Here is a 23,771-nt window from a genome sequence, read left to right as displayed (position 1 = left end):
TTATAAAAAAGGTCTTTCGCATGCGGATAATAATGTGATTAAATTAGTTGTCAAATGATTGTTTTTTTTTTTTTTTAACAAACGATATTATCTACACTAAGGGGAGGAGTTTTGGCTTAACCTCACAATAGGTTAGCAATAATGTGATTTAATCAGTTGTTTATTAAATATTAATTTTTTCTATTTTTAAATACGTTCGAAACATCTTAAGAGGCGTGTAATGCGGGATATAAAAAAAGATTTTTCGTATGTGGATAATAATGTGATTAAATTAGTTGTCAAATAATTGTTTTTTTTTTTTTTAAGAAACGATATTATCTACATTAAGGGGGAGGGGGTGGGCTTAGCCTCATAATGGGCTAGCAATAATGTGATTCAATTAATTGTTTATTAAATATTATTTTCTTTATTCTTAATGTAAATTCTATAAAGACCAATTTTATTATGGGAATTCAGCTGCTTTAATTGGTTTATGAGGGGTTTCTTCTAGTATGATCTAAGATTATTCATTTACTTCAAATATTTGACGTTCCTTTTGTCAATTTACGCATGTAAATACATTTAAAAAGTGTAAGTCACGCGTAGCATGCTGTGATTCAAAAAATGTCTTCTGCACGCGCTCTAGTACAAGTTAATCTCTTTTCACATAGCAATTATCTTATATATGAAGTGAAAGCAAAATTATTTTCGGATTGAATAGGATATGTAAAACGGAGGTATGATATCTCAACAGCTAACTTTAGAGGAGGGGCCTCCTTTGTCTGCATCCCATACGACTACCAATTCAATCACTACCACACACATCACCCTTCCCGCCATTATTATCATCACACAAATCAATAGGTCTTCTCCCACACCACACCATATCAAGCACAAACCCCACGAATATATCTATACACACACACACACACACACACACACACATGTATGTATGTATGTAGCTTTGAATATTTTCACATACACAAAGGAACAAAGAGGAAAAAAAAAACCATGCTCTTTAACGACCTTAATTAAAGTCCTTAATAAAGTTGCTTAGCAATTGATCATGTTCATCATATTAAAAATTAAATTTAAATATAGATCCCACTCCGGTGACCGAAAGCTGCATGCATGCATGCATAAGTTCAATGCGTTCATATATTCATGCAGAGAAACTGAGGAGGTCAATGAGTTAGCGGTATTGGTGACTTCGATTCTTGCAAGGAAAGAAAAATCGATGCGTGGTCTTTGTCAAGTTAATTGTATATATGCGGAGTTCCTAATTAAATAGTGAAAAGGGAAACACGATAATCATACCAACTTGCAAGCTTTTGAACTTTGAAAACTAAAGCAACTTTGGACCAACTAAACCGACTGATAAAACCATTCTTGTGGTTGTGGTCGACTGGTTTATACATCACGAAAGCAATATTGTTGTCTAGCAGACCATATGTATATATAACCTAGCTCCTTTAAGTTTTTAGAAAAAGAATGAACACGTAACCTTCAAATTTCCATTAGGGTTTCATCATTTGTCTTTTTTCTTCTAGGGTTCTAGCTAGCTAGCTTGAGAATATGTATGTCCTAGATTATACATAATCCACAATATAGAAAGGGGTCGATATATATATATATATATATATATATATATATATATATATATCAAAGTAAGAGATCTCCATTTTGCACTCATATTTGTTTGTAAGTTAATTTGTAACCCTACTTATGCATGATATAATTCACTACCTTTTATTTCCATTTGTCTACTTCGACCATTCTCATCACAGCGTGCGTGCGACGTGTGATAGTATTGATGGCTGTTTTACAAAAGCTACCATGGTAAAATTAAAAAGCACTTCTTTTGGTAATATAATAATGGTAAAGCAAATTATAATCAAGTAAGCATAACTTAGTAGTCAGAAAAGCATCTCCTAAAGAAAAAGGAAAGTCTGAAATTTGGTTCAAGTATATAATTGGGGCACAGTTATGTAGTGGCAAATTTATCCTCAATTCATCCCAATAATAGTCTGCACAGCCAAAAAACATTTCTAATTTATTCTGTCAAGCAGTTTGTCGAACAATTAACCGACTCTTACTATTGTATGCTTAACATACATTTTCGCTCTTTAATGCTCTTTTAATGGTGTCTTTAGGTAATTGTTGTTGTAGTCAATCATACAAAGAGCAAGGAGAGCTGGCAAAATCCCATAACTAAGATGAACGAGCTTTTGCTAGCAGTGAACGATGTGCCACGCTATCGGATTAGAAGAAGACTGCCCCACAGAAGATAAAGCATGCGGGTTACAATATAAACAAAAATGGAAGGATAATACTAGAGAGATTAAATTTTAAACCAAATTTGCAAACCAAATGATGTGTCACTAATAAAAAATAAGCACGTTAGTTGACACTTAATCAATAATCCAATCATCTACAACTACATCATTTAGTTTGTAAATCTAATTTAAAATTTTTATTCTCCTTAACATTACCCAAAATTAAATTAAAGAAGTGAGGTAATGTGCATTGACCGTAATGTATATCATCATTGATTCTTCAACCTTCATCATCCACGTTCATGCTGTAATATTGTACAATGATAGTTAGGGATAATTTGGTAAATTTACTTTTGTAGAAATTAAAACATAATGTGGGTTGATAAAAAAAAAAACATAATGTGGGTATTAACAAGGGACAAGGATCCTCCTCGGATATTCTTTATGAGAATTCGGATATCAATTAATCGTATCTGTTTATCATACATCCTGTGCTCATTTTTCGATATGTACTATTTATAATTTTAAATTAAAATTTTAAAATGATTTCTACACGAACTATCTACGATAAACGAACATGATTGATTGATCATCCGGATTCCCATAAGATAATTTGGAAAGGATCCTATTCCATTAACAAGTAGCTTAAGTTGAACTTTTATGCTTAAAAAACTGAACTTGTGTGATTTTTTTTTTCTTTTTTTTTTCTTTTCAAAGTAATGGAAGAAAACATAACGTGTGTGTGTGTGTGAGAGAGAAGGTTTATGTACACCTCCAAACATTTTTTTGTCTTAGTTTCATCAAAGAACTGCTAGTGCGGGATTCTCCACAAAAACTGATAGTCAAACTGCTCCCAAATTCTATATTATCGTCAACATCCCATTCACTTACAAGGAAACTTCCTCGTCAATAAGTGCGGAGTGCCTGGTGGCTAATGGGAACCTTCCTCTTCATATATAATATTATGTCTTGTCCTACTTGTCCCTCTCAGAAACTGCAAATAATTGTCCTTGCCTTTGCGTATGCTTGCCCTGCATTCATTCATTGCAAGGACCAAGAAGCAGAGAGTTTCTCTAGATGAATGCTTTCCGAGATTCTTCTTCCTCCTGTCACCGGTGTTCCTATCATGCATTTTTGAGTTTCGGGGATGTTGTGCGGAAACGTCAAATATGAAATCAATAAGGTAATACGGTAAAATATGACAAGATAAATAATTCAAATGACACAAGAATTTATATTGATTCGGCGTAAGCTTACGTCCAGTTCGCTAGGAAATTCCACTAATAACAAGATGGAAATTACAAATAGAGTTTAATTCTCAAATCTCAAACCCACGTACACCCAATAGCTCTCATACAAACAAAAAACAAATGGAGAAGAAGAAACACATATCAAAATCCCTCTCCCAAAAACTATACAACATAGCACCAATATCTTTGATTGAGTGTGTTTGTACCATACTTGACCAATCTCGAAACTACTAAGCACCGGTCAACAGCATACCATCAAGGACCCACAAGACTTTTCCTCCAACCAGGAGGCCAATCACAACACGACACATGTCGGTATCAGAAGCCAATCACAGCGCGACACGTGTCGATATCAGAGGTCAATCACAACATGACACGTGTCAATGTCAGAACAAAGCTAGAAACTCTCTTCTATAAAAGGGGATCATTCTCCCACAATAATCTCGAATGTCATTTGTACTAAACTGTTCACTAGAACTCACAAAAAGAGAGCTTGAACCTATGTATTTGTGTAAACCCTTCACAACTAATGAGAACTCATCTACTCCGTGGACGTAGCCAATATGGGTGAACCACGTACATCTTGTGTTATTTGCTTCCCTGTCTCTATTCATTTACATATTTATCCACACTAATGACCAGAGCAACCTAGCGAAGGTCACAAACTTCACACTTTCTGTTGTACCAAAATCCTCGCCGATTTTGTGCATCAACAGAGTGATTACTAACAAATGTGGAGAAGCAGCGGCACTTCTTCAAAAGGGAGAGCCGAATGTTCCCCCTGTAAAAGAAAATAAAAGAACAGAAAAGTAAAAAAAAAAAAAAAAAAAAACAAATGGAGAAGAAGAAACACATATCAAAATCCCTCTCCCAAAAACTATACAACATAGCACCACTATCTTTGATTGAGCGATTACTAACAAATGTGGAGAAGCAGCGGCACTTTCTTCAAATGGGAGAGCCGAATGTTCTCCCTGTAAAAGAAGAACCAGGATCCTCTCCGGATCCATTTCCTAAGGTTCCCGCAATTGTGTTCATTCATCGTATATCGTGTGGTCAGAAATCATTTAAAATTTAAAATTTAAAATTCAAATATGAATAGTATTTAACGAAAACTGATCGCACGATATAAAATAAACGTACATGACTGCATGATCCTTAGAAAATGAATCCGGAAAAGATCCTGGAGGTAAAAAACAAAAAACAAAACAAAACTCTCGGCTGCTTATGCTTCTGCTACTGCCAACCAACCTTTTTCCCAATTCTTTACTCTCTGCCAAAAGCACAAGCCCATGTGCAAAGAGGAGCCGACCAGCACGCCCGTGCCCTCTGCTTTCCTTCTCAAACAACACATCATGATTACTGTCCTCGGGGATAAGATCCTCTCCTGATCTAAGGATGAGGATCTTCATGATCAAGAAATGTGAACCGTTGGATGAAAATCTAACGGTTATAATTATTATAACTTTAAAGGGATCATTCTGTTTGTAGCCGTTGAATTTTCATCTAACGACCCACACTTCTTGGTCATGATATTCTCATCCTTAGATGCTAATCCCTCTTTTTCTTTTCTTCTTTCGGCCACATATTGCTCTCTCTGCCAAAAGATCACACTCATTATTTTTAGGAAATTTTAACAAAACATTTTTGATATTGTTCACTTCTAACGAAAAATTATATTTTTACTTTTACTTGGTACTATTTAATATACCTTTAAAAAGAACTTTTCATTAAAAATAAAAAAAATTTGAATTTTTCGTTTGTTTTCTTTCTTTTTACTAGACCTGGCAATTTCTGACACGACCCGATAACCCGACACGACACGACACGAAATTAACAGGTGTTTGGGTCGACACGATAACGAATCGGGTCTTATCGTGTAACCCGATAAGCACCTGTTAAGATAACGGGTTGGGTCGGGTATACACGTGGGTAAACACGATACACGATAAGCAGAATATTATTTTTATAATTTTATAACCCTCAAAAAATACTGTAATAATTATATACATTAATTTTACAATTTTATACCCCTAAAAATTATAATAAATATATATATATATATTAAATTAACTATAAAATTTATAATAATTATAATAATTATATATACTATAATAATTATACCCCCAAAATATTAAGTCTATCTATACTAATTATATATATATATATATATATTAAATTTTATAAAAACTATAATAATTATTAATTAATAATTTAATATGCATGATCATGCATTGCATATTTGCATGATTTTGCATCCATTGAAATTTGATGCGTCAGGACTCATATGTGATTTGTTTCCATTCTCGAATTTCAATAATCAATTTCTTGCCATTGCCATTTGCCAACTTGCCGCCCTTTTTGAAAAAAAAATGGAGGGAAAATGAAAATGTTAAGAAAAGTTGAAAATAAAACAAAAAAGTGAGGGAATTCAATTAGGGAAAGATGTTGGAGGGAAAAGTGAAAATGATAAGAAAAAGTTGAAAAGGAAACAAAAAAGAGAGGGAAAAATGAAAATTAATAGAAGTGGTGAATCTAAGTATAAATAAACTCTAAGTGTTAGTCAATCTATCGTTTTACGAATTCTCCAAAACTAATTTCAATGATCCAAACCGTCAAAATTGTTTGTATATGCTTGGAGATCACATCAGCAAAAAATCACAAAAAAAAAACATTCAGAGATCAAGTAAACGGGACAAAGCTTTTCAACGGTTATAAATGAAAAATCACGATTTAACGGTTATTTTAACTCCGATTTTGATGATTTTTTATAACTACACTCCTTGACCCTATATGAATACAATGAATGAATTCGATATTCAATTTAAAATATTTACACAAGTGGATACCACAAAATCTTATGTTATACTTAATAAAAGTATAAATAAACTCTAAGTGTTAGTCAATCTATCGTTTTACGAATTCTCCAAAACTAATTTCAACGATCCAAACCGTCAAAATTGTTTGTATATGCTTGGAGATCACATCAGCAAAAAATCACAAAAAAAAAACATTCAGAGATCAAGTAACGGGACAAAGCTTTTCAACGGTTATAAACGAAAAATCACGATTTAACGGTTATTTTAACTCCGATTTTGATGATTTTTTATAACTACACTCCTTGACCCTATATGAATACAATGAATGAATTCGATCTTCAATTTAAAATATTTACACAAGTGGATACCACAAAATCTTATGTTATACTTAATAAAAGTATAAATAAACTCTAAGTGTTAGTCAATCTATCGTTTTACGAATTCTCCAAAACTAATTTCAACGATCCAAACCGTCAAAATTGTTTGTATATGCTTGGAGATCACATCAGCAAAAAATCACAAAAAAAAAACATTCAGAGATCAAGTAACGGGACAAAGCTTTTCAACGGTTATAAACGAAAAATCACGATTTAACGGTTATTTTAACTCCGATTTTGATGATTTTTTATAACTACACTCCTTGACCCTATATGAATACAATGAATGAATTCGATCTTCAATTTAAAATATTTACACAAGTGGATACCACAAAATCTTATGTTATACTTAATAAAAGTATAAATAAACTCTAAGCGTTAGTCAATCTATCGTTTTACGAATTCTCCAAAACTAATTTCAACGATCCAAACCGTTAAAATTGTTTGTATATGCTTGGAGATCACATCAGCAAAAAATCACAAAAAAAAAACATTCAGAGATCAAGTAACGGGACAAAGCTTTTCAACGGTTATAAATGAAAAATCACGATTTAACGGTTATTTTAACTCCGATTTTGATGATTTTTTATAACTACACTCCTTGACCCTATATGAATACAATGAATGAATTCGATATTCAATTTAAAATATTTACACAAGTGGATACCACAAAATCTTATGTTATACTTAATAAAAGTATAAATAAACTCTAAGTGTTAGTCAATCTATCGTTTTACGAATTCTCCAAAACTAATTTCAACGATCCAAACCGTCAAAATTGTTTGTATATGCTTGGAGATCACATCAGCAAAAAATCACAAAAAAAAAACATTCAGAGATCAAGTAACGGGACAAAGCTTTTCAACGGTTATAAATGAAAAATCACGATTTAACGGTTATTTTAACTCCGATTTTGATGATTTTTTATAACTACACTCCTTGACCCTATATGAATACAATGAATGAATTCGATCTTCAATTTAAAATATTTACACAAGTGGATACCACAAAATCTTATGTTATACTTAATAAAAGTATAAATAAACTCTAAGTGTTAGTCAATCTATCGTTTTACGAATTCTCCAAAACTAATTTCAACGATCCAAACCGTCAAAATTGTTTGTATATGCTTGGAGATCACATCAGCAAAAAATCACAAAAAAAAAACATTCAGAGATCAAGTAACGGGACAAAGCTTTTCAACGGTTATAAACGAAAAATCACGATTTAACGGTTATTTTAACTCCGATTTTGATGATTTTTTATAACTACACTCCTTGACCCTATATGAATACAATGAATGAATTCGATCTTCAATTTAAAATATTTACACAAGTGGATACCACAAAATCTTATGTTATACTTAATAAAAGTATAAATAAACTCTAAGCGTTAGTCAATCTATCGTTTTACGAATTCTCCAAAACTAATTTCAACGATCCAAACCGTTAAAATTGTTTGTATATGCTTGGAGATCACATCAGCAAAAAATCACAAAAAAAAAACATTCAGAGATCAAGTAACGGGACAAAGCTTTTCAACGGTTATAAATGAAAAATCACGATTTAACGGTTATTTTAACTCCGATTTTGATGATTTTTTATAGCTACACTCCTTGACCCTATATGAATACAATGAATGAATTCGATCTTCAATTTAAAATATTTACACAAGTGGATACCACAAAATCTTATGTTATACTTAATAAAAGTATAAATAAACTCTAAGTGTTAGTCAATCTATCGTTTTACGAATTCTCCAAAACTAATTTCAACGATCCAAACCGTCAAAATTGTTTGTATATGCTTGGAGATCACATCAGCAAAAAATCACAAAAAAAAAAACATTCAGAGATCAAGTAACGGGACAAAGCTTTTCAACGGTTATAAACGAAAAATTACGATTTAACGGTTATTTTAACTCCGATTTTGATGATTTTTTATAACTACACTCCTTGACCCTATATGAATACAATGAATGAATTCGATCTTCAATTTAAAATATTTACACAAGTGGATACCACAAAATCTTATGTTATACTTAATAAAAGTATAAATAAACTCTAAGTGTTAGTCAATCTTAAAAACAAAAACTCTTTATCCTTGCACATTTAATATTTGTAATAGATTAGTAGTGTATGTATTATTTTTTTTATTAGGCTTTCATTTTCGAGTGTAGATATAGTACTTGAACGATAAATGTTTTAATGTTTTCAAGTAATATTTATGTCGCAATGTGTGGTATGTGCAAATTTTAAAAAAAATATATTTTTTTCTTAACGGGTCATAACGGGTCATAACGGGTCGGGTCACTTTACCCGTTGGGTAAAGTGACACGACCTGTTAAGGACCCGTTAAGATAACGGGTGTGACACGACACGACCCGTTAAGATAACAGGTGTTACACGAAAACGACACGAACACGACAGACACGACCCGTTTGCCAGGTCTACTTTTTACCCAAAGAATGGTGCTCACCGAGAAAACCAATTCTCTGCCTTTGAAGTTTTGAACAATGCCAAAAGAAAAAACGAATCTAGCAATCCCTTTTTCTACAAACATCACCATGCCTTTACTGTTCTTTGCAATATTTTATTAGCCGAAGGTTTGCCAAATTATTTGGCCACTAATTCAACATCCCATCCGCTTACGAGGAAACTTCCTCGTAAATAAGTGTGGAGTGCCTGGTGGCTAATGGGAACCTTCCTCTTCACATATATGTCCCTCTCAGAATCTGCATATAATTGTCCTTGGCCTTGCATAAGCTTGCCCTGCATCCATTCATTGCAAGAACCAAGAAGCAGAGAGTTTCTCTAGATGGATGCTTTCCGAGATTCTTCTTCCTCGTCTTACCGGTGTTCCTATCATGCCTTCTTGAGTTTCAGAGGTCAGGACACGCGCAAGGGCTTTACTGATCACCTCTATAGAGCCTTGGAGCTAGCAGGAATCCACACGTTTAGAGACGATGATGAAATCAAGAGAGGGGAGAATATTGGGTCGGAGTTAGATAAGGCGATACAGGAGTCACAAGTATCGATAATTGTCTTCTCCAAGGACTACGCTTCCTCAAGGTGGTGTTTGAACGAACTTCTGAAGATCGTGGAACGTAGAAATACTGATCATAGACATGTGGTTTTGCCAGTTTTCTATGATGTGGATCCATCCGATGTCAGGAAGCAGAGAGGTTCTTTTGCTGAAGCATTTGCCACACATGAGGAGCGATTCAGTACGGAGATGGACAAGGTGGAGCAGTGGAGAAGAGCTCTTGGAGATGTTGCATCTTTGGCAGGCATGGTTTTAGGAGATCGGTAATTTCTATTCTCATTACATTCTCACGCTAATTGAAAGTGTCTTTTAAATTAGAAAACTAGATTTTAATCTCTAAATAAGATGAAGTTTAGGAAAATATTTTATACAAGATTAAAACTCTATTTAATGTCAGCGTATATATATTCAGCGTCTCTTGTTTTACTTATAATTTTATGAAAATATTATAAATTTTAATTATCATTATGGTAACATCTTATATAAGAAAATATTTTTATAGAGATTTTTCGGTACACTTATGTTTTTGCATATTTTCTTATCTGCCACTAATTCATTACAATATAGTTAGGTACAAACATTTTGGTACACTGAGTTAGTATAATATGTTTAGATATGGATATTTCGGTAAACTAGTTTAGTATAATATATTTAGGTACTGACATTTCGATACACTAGTTTAGTATCATATAGTTAGGTACAGAATTTTCGATTTACTTATGTTTTTATATATTTTCTTATGTGTCACTAATTCACTACAATATATTTACACTACAATATATTTAGGTATGTGCATTTCTGTACATTAATTTAGTAAAATATATTATGATAGGAACGTTTAGGTACACTATTAGATAAAGTTAAATAAAATTCATTAAGTTAAATAAAATTAATGAATTAAAATGTGTATAATAATAAATTTAAAATTTAATGTAATAACATTAAATAAGTTATCTATTAAATATAAAAACAAAAATATTATATGAATTTGAATTAAGTACACATTAAGGGATTAAAATTAATATTCAATCCAACACCAGGTTTTTATTAAATTTTAATCTTCTTGAAGGATTAAAGTTCAAAGACCCCTATAGAAAACTAGATTTTAATCCTTGGCAAAGATGATTTTTAGACTAAAATCATGAGTAAGATCAAAATCTAATTTTTGTCCATTGATACATTAATAACCTCATTTATTAATTATATTTTAATTTTTTTAATTATTTCTCTTTTTCTTCCTAATTTTAATGTTTTAATTTTATTTCACTATAATTTTCATTTTCATTTCATTTATCGTAATATATTTTGTTGTAAACATTTAGATACACTAATTTTCGTTATACAATATATTTCGATGTACTTTGTCTTTTTCATTTAGGTACATTAAATTCATTATAATATATTTAAGTACACATTTTGGTACATACATTTCAACACAAACATTTAGGTATATTAATTCTATATAAAACATTTCGGTACTAATATTTTGGTGTATATATTTTGGTACACAGATTTATGTACATTAATTTAATATAATACATTTAGGTGCATATAATTCGGTACATACATTTCGGTATTAACATTTAAATACATTAGTTAAATATAATACATTTCGGTACTAACATTTAGATACATTAATTGAGTCTTTCAAGTTTGAAGAATGTTAAATAAAATTTATAAATTTAAAAAAAAAAAAAAAAAAAACTCTTTTTTGGTCAAAAAATAAATTAAAATTTTGTATAATAATACATTTAAATATTTAATAGGAGACATTAAATAAAATGCACATTAACTATTTTGAATTAAGGACACATCAAGGGATTATAATAAATATGTAATTTAACATCAGGTTTATTTTAAATTTCAATCTTTTTGAATGATTAAAGTTAAAAAACCCCTTTTAAATTAAGTAAAAGGTTTTTTTTAGCCAAAATGATCATGAAATTTGCATAACTCATCACTTTTAAATTAAGTAAAACGTTTTTTTTTTAGCCAAAATAATCATGAGATTTGCATAACTCATCACTTTAGTCCCTGAGATTTAAAATCAATAGAAGGAGTCCTTGAGATTGTCCACCATCAATCATTTTGGTCATTGGGTGAAAAATTAAGTTAAATAAGGATCAAAATGATAAAATTATCCTCAATTTAATAAACAATAGGCCAAAATTATTTGACCAAATTGAGGGTATTTTTATCATTTTATCCTTATTTTATGGAGATTTTTCATTGAATGACCCAAATGTGGACAACTTGGGACCAATTCTATCGATTTCAAATCTCGGGACCAAAGTAAGGAGTTGTGTATTTTGGCTAAAAAAACCTTAAGTAAAATTGTAGATGGCAGTGAAGCTTGAAGTTGTTCGATTTTGGTTTATATGCTCCTATATATATACTGCGATTTTGGTTTATATTTTCCTATCGATTTTGGTTTATTTGTTCTCATGCTTATTTCTGCGTCGTATATTTCAATTCAAATGAATTATAGGTATGAGGGGCAGTTCATCCAAGATATTGTTGAAGAGATTAGAAATAAACTGGATCACGCAGCTTTAGACGTCGCTCCCTTTTCAGTTGGAGTGGATTATCGTGTGCAACGCCTAAACATGTGGTTACAAGATCGATTAAATGATGTTGGTGTAGCTGTCATCTGTGGGATGGGTGGAATTGGCAAGAGCACTATCGCGAAAGCCGCTTATAACCGCAACTTTGATAGATTTCAAGGTAGCAGCTTTCTTGCAGATATACGAGAATCTTCAGAACAACCCAGTGGTTTTGTTGGCTTGCAAAGAAAACTTCTTTCAGATATCCAAAAGGGGAAAGCAAAGAAAGTATACAATATGGACGAAGGAACAATCAGGATCAAACAAGCCGTGGGCTATAAAAAAGTTCTTATTGTTCTTGATGATGTGAGCAACCGAGATCAACTCAATGCAATTCTTGGAATGCGAGAGTGGCTTCATCCAGGAAGTAAAATTATCATAACAACTCGACATGAACATTTGTTAAATGCTCACGAAGTTTTTGAAAAGTTCATGGTTCCAGAACTGAATGAGTACGAATCACTTGAGCTTTTCAGTTGGCATGCCTTCAGACAATCCCATCCAGAAGAAGGTTACATGGAGCTTTCAAGACATGTGGTACAGCACTGTGGAGGGCTTCCATTAGCTCTTCAAGTTCTGGGATCTTCTCTATCCGGAAAAAGTGTAGAAGTATGGCAAAGTGCATTGCAGAAGTTAGACGTGATCCCTAATGACAAAATTCAGAAAGTTCTGAGGATAAGTTTTGATTCTTTACAAGATGATCATGACAAAAATTTATTCCTTCACATAGCCAGTTTCTTCACAGGAAAGACGATAGATTATACGAGTACAATGTTGGACAGCTTAGAGTTTTACACAAGGATTGGGATTGAAAATCTAGTTGACAGATGCCTAGTGAAAATTCAATGGCCGAACAGGTTGGCCATGCATCAATTGGTGAGAAACATGGCAATGGAAATTATTCGTGAAGAATCACCTGATGACCCCGGAAAACGTAGTAGAGTGTTGCAGAAAGATGCCTCTAATATTTTGAGAAAATTAAGTGTAAGAACTATGTTTTTCTTGTGTATGTATTTTTAGTTATGATTTGCATGTGCAGTACTAGTTATATACTTACCCAATTCTGTGATTTGTTAGCAGGGTACGGAAAATGTTAAGGGCCTCATGCTCAACCTTGCTTGCAAAAGAACGTTAGTTGGAAGTGATAAACAACGCTGCCATGTTGAAGATTATGATGAAAATTCTTCAAGACGAAGTGGGCTTGGTTTCTTCTCTTGGAAACCAATTAGCTTTTCATCCACAAACTCAGCTTCTGCATCAAATGAGATAGATTTCAAACCTGAGGCGTTTAGAAGGATGCACAATCTTGAAATTCTCATGCTCAACAACGTCAACGTCAGGGGAAGCTACGAAGAATTTCCAAAAAGTTTAATATGTTTATCTTGGAGAGGATTCCACTTAAAATCAGTACCAGAAAATTTTTATTTGGAAAACCTGGTTGTTCTTGACATGCGAAATAGTAGCCTACAACATGTTTGGAATGGGATCAGGGTATGTAACTCTCTCTCTCTCTCTCTCTCTCTCTCTCTCTCTCTCTCTCTCTCTCTCTCTCTCTCACATGTCCATTATATCTTCTTAGAAATTGATTAATACTTATTATTGAAACAGTTTCTTCCGAGGCTGAAAATTCTTAATCTCAGTCATTCGCATGGCCTTAGGACAACCCCCGACTTCTCAGGACTCCCTAACCTTGAGAGATTGATTCTTGAACATTGCATAAATTTGGTTGAGGTTGATGAGTCCGTCGGATTCCTAGAGAAACTTCTTGTTTTGAATCTAGGAGGTTGCAAAAATCTCATGAAGCTTCCAATATTGAGATCTGTGCGGGATCTTGATCTTTCTGGTTGCTCAAAGCTTGTGCTTGGTGCCAATACGACTGCCACAACTGATCACTTACAATCTACAGCTTGTGGAATGAAGAAACTCAATCTGTTATCACCTAAAACATGGTATTCAATCTGGTCAATCTGGTCGTGGGTGTCGCTGAGAAAAAATATTGAATCAAGCAGTTTCTCATTGGCAAGTTTACCGCATTCCTTAACAAGTTTAAGTCTGGATTGCTGCAATCTATCAGAGATTCCGAGTGCCCTTACTATGCTGCCTTCGTTAGAGTACTTGGATCTGAATGACAATCCAATTACAAGCCTACCAGAGAGCATGAACAATCTTGTTAAGCTTCGCACTCTTGCAGTAGAAGGTTGCAGAAACCTGACAATGCTTCCAGAGCTCCCACATGGTTTGAAACAATTGAATGGTAGAGGTTGCACATCATTGAAAAGAATAACAAATTTACCGAACTTGGACATATCACCGGCCCCCGATCCCTACTCTTGCGACATATATTTAATGCATTACAACATATTATTGGACTCAAATTTATGGTATTGTGGGAAACTAGTTGATGTTGCAAGCTTGTTCAATACACTACCATTGAGCAGCTTTGACATAAAACTCCTCAAAGATATCGATCTATTCGATTTGAAACCCAACGGTGGCGTTGAGGTCCTAAGGAACAATTATTGTGCAAGTAGGCGCTCCAAGGTTCTCTCTCTCTCTCTCTCTCTCTGTGTGTTATGTACAAGTGCTTATAATATGATCTCTATGGCATAAACGATTAGATTGTAATCACAACATCACCATGAAACTGCAGGGAACTTTTGAATGCGGCATATTTAGCATTTTTGTCCACGAGAGCAAGATTCCAGATCGGTTCAATTACAGGAGCCTGCGTAACACAGTTTTCTCTATTATTGTTCCTTCACAGCCTAATATCAAGATCGTAGGTTTAAATGCATGTATATTGTATGCCCGGCAATCGGATCGAAGCCCTGAGATTGCACGTGGCCATTTTGGCCATTGGCTTCAACTTAGGAATGAGACAAAGGGCCTTAAGTGGAAATTAAGAATGTGGACAAAGGTTGAATGGAAAGTGAGGAACGAAGATATGTTATGGCTAAGCCATTGGATTATGGGGAACAATGAATTGGAATGCGGGGAAGAAGTGTGTCTTGAAATAATCAGAAAGCAAGACGGTTTCGTCGCAAAGGAGATTGGAGTCCAGTTTGCGTACGAGCAGCAAAATAAGGATAAGGAGGATGTCCCATCAAGTAGTGAAGATGCATTGATCTCACGTGACATATGGCCTTGTATCATGGGAGAGGACTTATCAGGCTTTACGGTCCGTAACTGCGAGAATGAATCTATGTCAACTGTCGTCTGCAATGTTTGTTACTATCTCTGTAACCATGAAGTGATTGATCTTGAGAATGACTCCCGCATGACCCCATAGTAACGAGTGCTCTAAACTATTACCCAGTTTAATTCAAACTGATGTTGGTGATGCACAAATCACTAGATTCAAATGTGTATTGGTTGTTAAGCTTCGTTTCTATCTATTTTCAATTTTTCCCTAAAAAATTGTTTTCAATAATTTAATATACAAAATTTCATGCCAAACAAGTTCTTGCCTGTATAAAGTATGAATTTAAAACCCGTTTTTAAGAAAAATAGAGTTTTAGAGCCCAACTAGAAAATAAGCCCATGCAAGCGTATTCATCTTGAATAAGACACATTTCATGCGTAACTGCATACATAAATAAGACACAAAGTGCAGGAAGTAAAGCTCGTATTTTTAGCAGTGTTATTTTAACACAATTCTTCAACTGGTGGATTGCCCCGGTGGGTAGGGCATTTCTCTTAGTCCTACTGCATTCCAGGTTCAAAGTTCCAACCATCCCCAGTACCGGTTTAAGCACACCAAAGACCAAATTTAGCATGTTCTGTCGTCATCCACCCAACCCCAGCAGATACTCATACAAAATTCAAACAGAACTTGCCAAATTCATCCTCTTAAAATACAAAACGAAAATAGTTTATGATCACTGACCACTTTGAATCGAATAATATTCAGATTCTTCTGTGATCTGTGGTTCATGATTTCCCTTGGAACATGTTCATCCATCTGCATCACCAAAAAAATATATATTTAAAAAAAAAAATACAAAATGAAAATAGTTTATGATCGCTAACCTCTTTGGATCGAATGATATTCGGATGGTCCAGTGATCTATGGTTCATGATTTCCCTTTGAACATGTTCATCCATCTGCATCACCAAAAAATTAATAAATATTTAAAAAAAATACAAAATTTAAAGGATAAGAATTGCGAAGATTCTTAGGTCTTAGTTCGGAATGAAATAGCTCGTCTCACCTCCATATATTACCAAATCTGAGTCAATATGATTTTGCCAGAGCCACCGAATGTTGAATATATATCAGTTGACTGTTCTACTACCATCAACATTATAAAGGTTTCTAACTGAATCATATGTTTAAAATCCAAGCATGAAAGCTTTACAGAGATAAATAAACAAATGTAAATAACTAATTAGGCAGTACACAGCAGAGAGGGGAGAGAGAAAGAGCAGTTGAAGGAGTGAGAAGCAAAGTAGCATAACAAGTGGAAAGTAAGCAATTAAGCATAGTCATCTCACGTAGGGAATGCCTGAGAACTGATCTTTGCTTCTCTTCCTTATGATCCTCTTAAATGCAATTCTACACATTTCTAAACCAAATTTACAAAGCAGAATTCAAAGAAATTTAAAGAAACCTCGTAAAGATTCAAACTTTTTTATTATCCAAAAGATATACGTAACCCCATGTAACAAAAACAAATTTATGACACAAACGACATGATCTTTAGCCACAAAAAGCAAAAGAGAGAGAGATTTTGCTTTTTGCACTATGCACTTATGCAGAATGTGTAGAGAATCAAAATATCATAACCCATTTAACAACATGATATTTTAGGCAATAAGGCATCACATTTAGACCCCAAATGAAAGAATTTGAGAGAGAGAGGGCGTACGTGGTTGCCAAGAAGAGGAAGAGAGCAATTCTATTTCCTGTAAAAACGAAGAAACAGAGCATTAACAAACACACACGCACAAATCTCAAAGGAAATTGGTAAGAAATAATCGTAATTGAGAAAATAATCAGAAAACCAGAGAGGACAAAACTGGAGTCTAATTCTACAGAACCCATGACAAACAAATATCCAAAATTAACAGATTACAGTAACAACATTCCAACAAAAGTAAGAAGACCAGATAAATTATCTATTCTAAAGTAAATTACTTCCATCATGCATAAATCAAGGGAGTCACGGAAGGCCAGTATCTAAGGTAATCCAACATATTAAAGCATCCAAACAGAGACTCATAATTACAAAACGCATGAAAATTCACATTCCAACGTGATATGCAAATGCAATCACCAATGTCAGATCAACCAAAACCAAATAAATTTATATCAGTACGCATCAAACCCACCAAACCCAAAATCAAAAGAAGGTGATCAAATGTTTGATTTTGCTAAATATTACAAAATAAAATAAATAAGAATATGTACAATTCAGCATGCATACCTTGTAGCGGTGCAGGGAACAGTAGCGTGAGCTGCATCGAGGGCATGTGTACTGGGAAAATTGCTACTGGCAGCTGCAATTAACAAAAACAAAAACAAACAAAAAAATTGAATAAAATCAAAATCGGAAAATTTTCCACAAAATAAATAAAACAAATTATCAAGCTTTGTTGATGAAAGAGAGGTGGGGTTGGAGAAGAACATACACGCGGCTATGAGCAGTAGACAAAAGATTTCAAAATGATTTCTTGACTTTTCAATCAGGACATGCACGAATATAAAAATGGCAGAGGATTAAAAACATACCAAACAGTAGAAAATCAAGTATAAAAAATGGTACTTACCTTGTGAATGAGGACATGCAGACCCATGATGGATGAAGGACAGCAAATCCCGCATACACGAACCTAACTTGCCACTGTTTGCCACCCCCACCCCTCCCTATCTCTCCCTGCAATCCCGACGATTTCTCTCACTGTCACCCTCCCACTCCCGAATCGAATATCCGCACAAAATCTCTCTCTCTCTCTCTCTCTCTCTCTCTCGGTTTCTCTCACTGTCACCCTCCCACTCCCGAATCGAAGATCCGCATGGAATCACTCTCCCTCTACAAGCGGCATGGCCGCTGTCCCTCTCTGTCTGCCCTCACCATCAATCCCATCCCAAAATTAAGATGACAAAAGTGCCCTGCAACCCTTTAATTCTAGCCGCGTGATCCTAACCCTAGATGAATATTTCCGTCATTTGAACACCCAAGGTATCTCATCAAATGTGGATGTACCCGTCATAGTATGAATCTGAGAATTTCTCAGTTCAACTCTCGAAATTACCGTGACAGTATTAATATATCATGTGGAATGAGGTGGGATTATGGTAAAAGATAGAACTTTAGCTGATGGTAAACAACATTTGGGAATTTGATGTAAGTCGGCTGGGAATCCCAAATGTTGTTTACCATAAACAGAAGTCTAATCTCTGATAAAAAAAATAATAAAAATAATAAAAAGCACACCTCAAACTGATAAGGACTATAATTTTCAAGTGACACTGCTTTTCAATGGTTACCATAAAAAAAAATAATAATAAAAGAACTGATCATTAGAATTATTCATGACAGAACCAATTTTGATTTGAAATATGATGGCCAAGAACAAATCACACTGCTTTTCAATGGTTACCATAAATTTTCAGAAGAATTTTTATCAATTGAAAAGAAAATGGTCACATATATCTACAATTAACCACCAGTAAGAATGAAATATTACATCACAATGCAATAGCAGCTATACAGGATGCCATGCCATTCATACTATGACAAATCACAAAAGTGACAATTAAAGGGCACCTAACGGACACCCCCATCTCTCTCTCTGCAATCGCAGAAATCCCTCGGGTTTCAGGAAGCAAATGGAAAACGAAATGCTTTTCCATCCCCTACCCATACCCATACCTCCCTTACCCGTTCCCTTTATCCTCGCAGAAAATCCTCCCATCTCTCTCTCTCACCCTTGTCCCATCTCTGTCTGCAAATCGCAGAAAAGAAACCCTAAACAAATCCCTCGCCGAAATCCTCCCACATTTCTCTCGGACACCCCCTATCTCTCTCTCTGCAAACCCTAAACCAAATCTCCTAAATCCTATCTCGGACACCCCACATACAGCCAAGAAGCCAAGATATTAAAGCAATCTCTACATAATACTTTGGAACAATGAAGCAAAATGGTACTTACTTGTTCCTTGTCCAAAACTGTTGGTGCCGCCGCACGTTATCAGTTGTGGGTTGATCAAATCCTTCATGGCTTAGACTGCATGAAGAATTAGAAACTAAAAGATGAATATATGCTGTAAATCATCATATAAATGCAACTGCATTAAAAAAAACAAGGGAATGAAAAAATTGAATTCTATTTCATCAGTATGTAACTGCATGAAAAGTTCAATTGAATGCAGACTCAATCAATTTCCCCAAAGTCATTGTTAACTGAAAATCAATACCAAACCCAAAAATACCACCATTGAATTTGGCAAAACCCAAAAACAAAATACAAAAATTTACTTATATAATCACAGAAAAACATGAAATTTGAGCACCCATTTGGCCAAGTTAAAGGATAAAGGCACTCACATCATCGTAGTAGTACTCTTTGGGAAGATCTTCTAATACTGGTTCTTCCTTTTTCTTGCTCTTCCTCAGAGCTGTCATAAAAAACTCAGAGAAGCACACATTCAGAAAAGAAAAGGTCCAAAACTGCCACAAAGAATCCAGAAAGCATACAAATTCATCAGAACAAAAACCAAATGATGTGAGTGAGTAGTGAGAGGTTGTGTTAGGCACCTGAAACACGTTTTGGTTTCAACTGAAAGGGCCAGAGTGTTGCATGCGAGGAAGATGACGATAGGATTCCAGAGACAACATCCACATTCTTTTTTCTTGGGTGAACTAACCAAACCATATTATATACTAAAACGACATCAAAAATCATTCACAAAATCACAACAAAATAGAACAAAAACATTCACAAAAGAATTCCCCAAGTTTTCAAATGGAAACTAAACATTTACATAGCCTATATAAAAAGCCAAAATATAAAAAATTAATCAAAAGGTTGAGAGAACTCACATCCCAGTAATGCTTATTGCTGATATTAACACCCACTGACACCAGCCCTTGGTTTGTGGAATTCCTACGCCCAACTCCATGACCTCTGTCTCTGCCATCCCTCTCTCCCTCACAACCACACCCACTTTCAACCCACCCCTCAATCCCGACACCAACCCTTGATTTGAGGAGGAAAAATCAATCCAACCACCCTTTTCGCAAGCCTCACTCCTCCCTCTCCCTTCCCCTCCCCACCAATCCATGCCCATCTCCCTCGTTGTAGCTCTGCAACCCACGTTTTTTGGCACCAAAAACTATTTCCTAGGATGATGTGACAATTTACCAAAGTCAGAAAATGCATTATCTCAGTTTAAATTAGTTTAGTTTAGGTTGGTAGCATATATGATCCCCGTGCAGCAACATAGAATACTTAGTAAAAGTTGCATTTCTGAGAACAAATAACCAACATGCTTGACCCAAAAAACAATGCAGATGCTTTAGTAATACAAAATTACAGTTTTATTCAAGTTTCTCAGTCACAAACTAACCTTCCTTTGTTGAGCAGCAAGGAAGAGGGGGAGAAAATTGATTCCTGGAGGAGCTTTTTCGTTCAAAACTAAGTCGAGCTGCGAGCATGAAGGGTCGAGGATTGTTCGTGAGCTGGTGTTGCGGATATAAACATATAGAAATCTCCACTGTCTCATAACAAACACAAATCGAATATGATCACCATGTCACATTAATTACCTAAAATTCAAAATGTTATATACATTAGTATGTTGAACAAATTAGTTACATTTCATTAAACAAAAAAATTTACAGAACATGAGAAATAAAGAATTTGTATTGTTTATATGAAAATAGAATAACAAGAACATCATTGAGTCATTGACTACCATTTTATTCGGTAGTTTCCTCCAACTGCAATTGTTGACAAACATAATAGACAATGTTTTTTAGCGAATTATGGACAAAGCTTAATATTCAAATGCAATGAAGTGGAAAACAAAATCCAATTCTAGGACGAATTGAATCCTTATTAATCCTTCCTGTTCTAGTACCTAAGAACCAATGAAGTGGCAATATATGAATATACATGCTATAAGAAACCATTCATTTGTAGATGGTATTGTGTCACTAATATTGTATTTAAAAATCTACCCATGATAAAGATGCAATATCTAGTTTGGTAAAAAATCAAAACGAAGAGTTAACAAAGGAAAATGATTAAGACGTTGAAATACAAAACTGGATTCTTTTACTTGGTAAAGACGGTTCCCCCACTGGCTGTCTGAAACCACAAACACTTTTTTACATAGAAACTTTATAAACTAATAGATTAAAATAAATCTAAGTGTTATAAACGAAAAATCCTGGGATTGATAGCAATGGCATCAACAGTGCCACCACATCCCAAATAAATGAATGAAAATATAGTGATTAACGTCCAACTAAGAAGCTCAAGCTTGAACATAAACCAAGGCATAAGAGCTTACCAAACTTTTCAAATGGCTAAATTGTTCATTTAACTTGATAACTTCTTCCTGCAATCCATAAGTAAGATCATTAGATGCGGTAAATAAAACATCACACTTCGTCCATGGCAATCTAGCAGAGAAACCAATTGCATTCAGATGGAGCCTAATTTGTGGAACTACATTTATATGCACTGAAATGCATTATCATGTTGTCATATTTAAAACTGAGGTTTATGCAGTATGCTATCTTTAGCATACACAAAATTTTTGAAGTTCTGCACTTCATAATTTATATACTTTCAGTTTCCCTTCTAATGAAGGTATGGACTGCTTTCCATTTGGAATTTTCGTAAGACAATGTTATGATATTCCTAATTTAGAATGTGTTTCCATTCTAATCAATGCAAGCCCTAAATCATAAATATTGTACAATTAGATCTCAATTACTCTGATGTGTTTGAGCATGTGGCAGGGCATGAGAATCAGAACCACTCCATGTTGTTCTCCGCTTCGTGATTTGGTCATCAAACAATACTTCATTCCCTCCATCCGTTATCACGTCTTCTTGGTGATCATTAGTTCGTCTCCGAACTGTATCCACAAAAAACTACAAATTAATCCCAAAAACAATCATACAAAAAAAATTGCGGATTAGAGTCGATTACGTACCATTTTCCCAGGATGTAGAGCTCGGTGATGATTCCCTCCTTGTTTTGCACCTTAAACGTCGACATTTTAAACCAGAAACCAAAATCAAACAAACATAAAGAAATACGACTGACAGAATCACACTGTAAGCCACCACTCCCTCGCTTCCACGGTTCCACCCACAACACCAAAAACAACAATAACAATAATAACAATGTACACTCAGACAAAACAAAAATGCACCAAAGCCCTCCAGTGCTATAACAGCACTTCTAGCACAACTTCGATATCTATGGACTGTTCCTTTCTCCATGTTACAACGATAGTATTAGAGCTCTTACAACATCACAGATGCATGACCAAGAGTGTATTCGACAACCTTTTCTCCGATCCTTTTCATCCGTTGGTCCTAAAGATTGTATTCTTTTAAATTCATCTTCTTTTTCAGTATCAACACACATTTATCGCTTCATATGACGAACACAAAACACCTAACATTTTGGGTGACAAATTAGAAGCAACTAATCGGAATCTGGGTACTGAGAATTAAATTACTCTTTGTTCTTATAGTCCTAATGGAAATTACTCATTGATTCACAAAATTAATCAAACTAAAATGCAAGAAAAGCAAAATCAACAACCCATATCAAAATATTATGAAAAGATCCCAACAAACCAACCAAACAATTAACATTTCAAAAAAAAAAATTGCAAAGTTGGAGGGAAAGAAGCACCAGAAAAAATATACACATCCAATGCTTTTAATCTCAAGCTAGAAGTAGGAATAACTGAGTAAGTTAATGAAGGCAAAGCAGAGGGTAGGAAGCAGAACATACCAAGAGACCAGTAGGGCATCCGGGCCGGTCTGCCGATGAAAGCCGTGTACTGGTCGACAACGCCTAACGGCGTCGGCCCGGCAAAGAAGTAAAAGTCGAAAACACCCCCAATGACCTTGTAGGTGAGAAAAGTCCCTCTGTAGAACACATCCATGCCATTGCTGGTGATTAATCGTGCTTCTGTTCTTGTTTTCAGTTTCCATTCTATCATTTTCTGTAATGATACCTGGAGTTTCAGCCGCTTCAACCACTTGCAATTCAACAAATGTCTTGCAAATAAGAGTGGGTTCAATATCATGGCGTGGTAATCATCAGGAAAAAGAGCGATTCCACTCATAAGGGAAGACGATAAACAAGACGAAGACTATCGTCATACCGTCTTCTCGTCTGCTCCTCTATAACAACCTAACCACTAGCAGGCTTCCAAGTCCATATCT

The 23,771-nt window shown here is 34.4% G+C and overlaps 3 protein-coding genes across 16 annotated transcripts in view; 1 reads left to right on the top strand and 2 right to left on the bottom strand.

Annotated features, from left to right (window-relative positions):
• The window catches only part of LOC137708562 (serine/threonine-protein kinase SRK2D-like), a 52,779-nt gene extending 33,417 nt beyond the window's left edge, over positions 1–19,362 (bottom strand). The window contains exons 1-4 of one of the 4 annotated variants that reach the window (XR_011064811.1): positions 18,118–19,361; positions 17,775–17,847; positions 17,217–17,253; positions 16,378–16,452 (exon numbers count right to left, since the gene is read on the bottom strand). Coding sequence is in view for 1 of the 4 variants with exons in the window: in XM_068447669.1 (XP_068303770.1) it covers positions 16,378–16,452; positions 18,118–18,144 (102 nt within the window). In the remaining 3 variants the exon portion in view is untranslated. Of the gene's footprint in view, positions 1–16,377; positions 17,254–17,774; positions 17,848–18,117 lie in introns of all 4 variants that reach the window. The other 3 variants (XR_011064810.1, XR_011064809.1, XM_068447669.1) reach the window with 3 other exon arrangements.
• LOC137708561 (uncharacterized) overlaps positions 1–23,702 on the bottom strand; it is a 48,878-nt gene extending 25,176 nt beyond the window's left edge. For 2 of the 10 annotated variants that reach the window (XR_011064802.1, XR_011064801.1), the window contains exons 1-6: positions 23,335–23,702; positions 22,298–22,441; positions 21,869–21,916; positions 20,921–21,119; positions 20,394–20,693; positions 20,109–20,213 (exon numbers count right to left, since the gene is read on the bottom strand). Coding sequence is in view for 2 of the 10 variants with exons in the window: in XM_068447666.1 (XP_068303767.1) it covers positions 21,894–21,916; positions 22,298–22,441; positions 23,335–23,671 (504 nt within the window). In the remaining 8 variants the exon portion in view is untranslated. Of the gene's footprint in view, positions 1–19,733; positions 19,970–20,108; positions 20,235–20,393; positions 20,694–20,920; positions 21,120–21,155; positions 21,917–22,119; positions 22,442–22,519; positions 22,570–23,334 lie in introns of those variants that run through there. The other 8 variants (XR_011064806.1, XR_011064807.1, XR_011064805.1 and 5 more) reach the window with 8 other exon arrangements.
• Positions 9,384–15,907, top strand: LOC137708559 (disease resistance protein RPV1-like). Of its 2 annotated transcripts, none has more exons than XM_068447664.1 (5): positions 9,384–10,008; positions 12,234–13,332; positions 13,426–13,839; positions 13,957–14,889; positions 14,999–15,907. In XM_068447664.1, the coding sequence occupies exons 1-5, from the start codon at positions 9,518–9,520 to the stop codon at positions 15,635–15,637; spliced, it is 3,576 nt and encodes a 1,191-aa protein (XP_068303765.1). In that variant the 5' UTR covers positions 9,384–9,517; the 3' UTR covers positions 15,638–15,907. The 2 variants fall into 2 exon arrangements, with proteins under 2 accessions (XP_068303765.1, XP_068303766.1); XM_068447665.1 differs by having other exon boundaries at positions 9,395–10,008; positions 13,429–13,839; positions 14,999–15,904.
• Positions 23,703–23,771: the final 69 nt, after the last annotated feature.

This window comes from Pyrus communis, chromosome 11 (genome assembly GCF_963583255.1).
Source record: "Pyrus communis chromosome 11, drPyrComm1.1, whole genome shotgun sequence".
Lineage (NCBI taxonomy): Eukaryota > Viridiplantae > Streptophyta > Magnoliopsida > Rosales > Rosaceae > Pyrus > Pyrus communis.
Note: the sequence above shows the minus strand (reverse complement) of the source record. Positions and strands in the feature narration are given on the sequence as shown.

Coding starts and splice junctions, on each gene's coding strand:
- LOC137708559 (XM_068447664.1), top strand. CDS start 9,518: ATGGATGCTTTCCGAGATTCTTCTTCCTCGTCTTACCGGTGTTCCTAT. Junction 13,333..13,425: donor ATATTTTGAGAAAATTAAGT/GTAAGAACTATG, acceptor GTGATTTGTTAG/CAGGGTACGGAAAATGTTAA. Junction 13,840..13,956: donor ATGTTTGGAATGGGATCAGG/GTATGTAACTCT, acceptor TTATTGAAACAG/TTTCTTCCGAGGCTGAAAAT.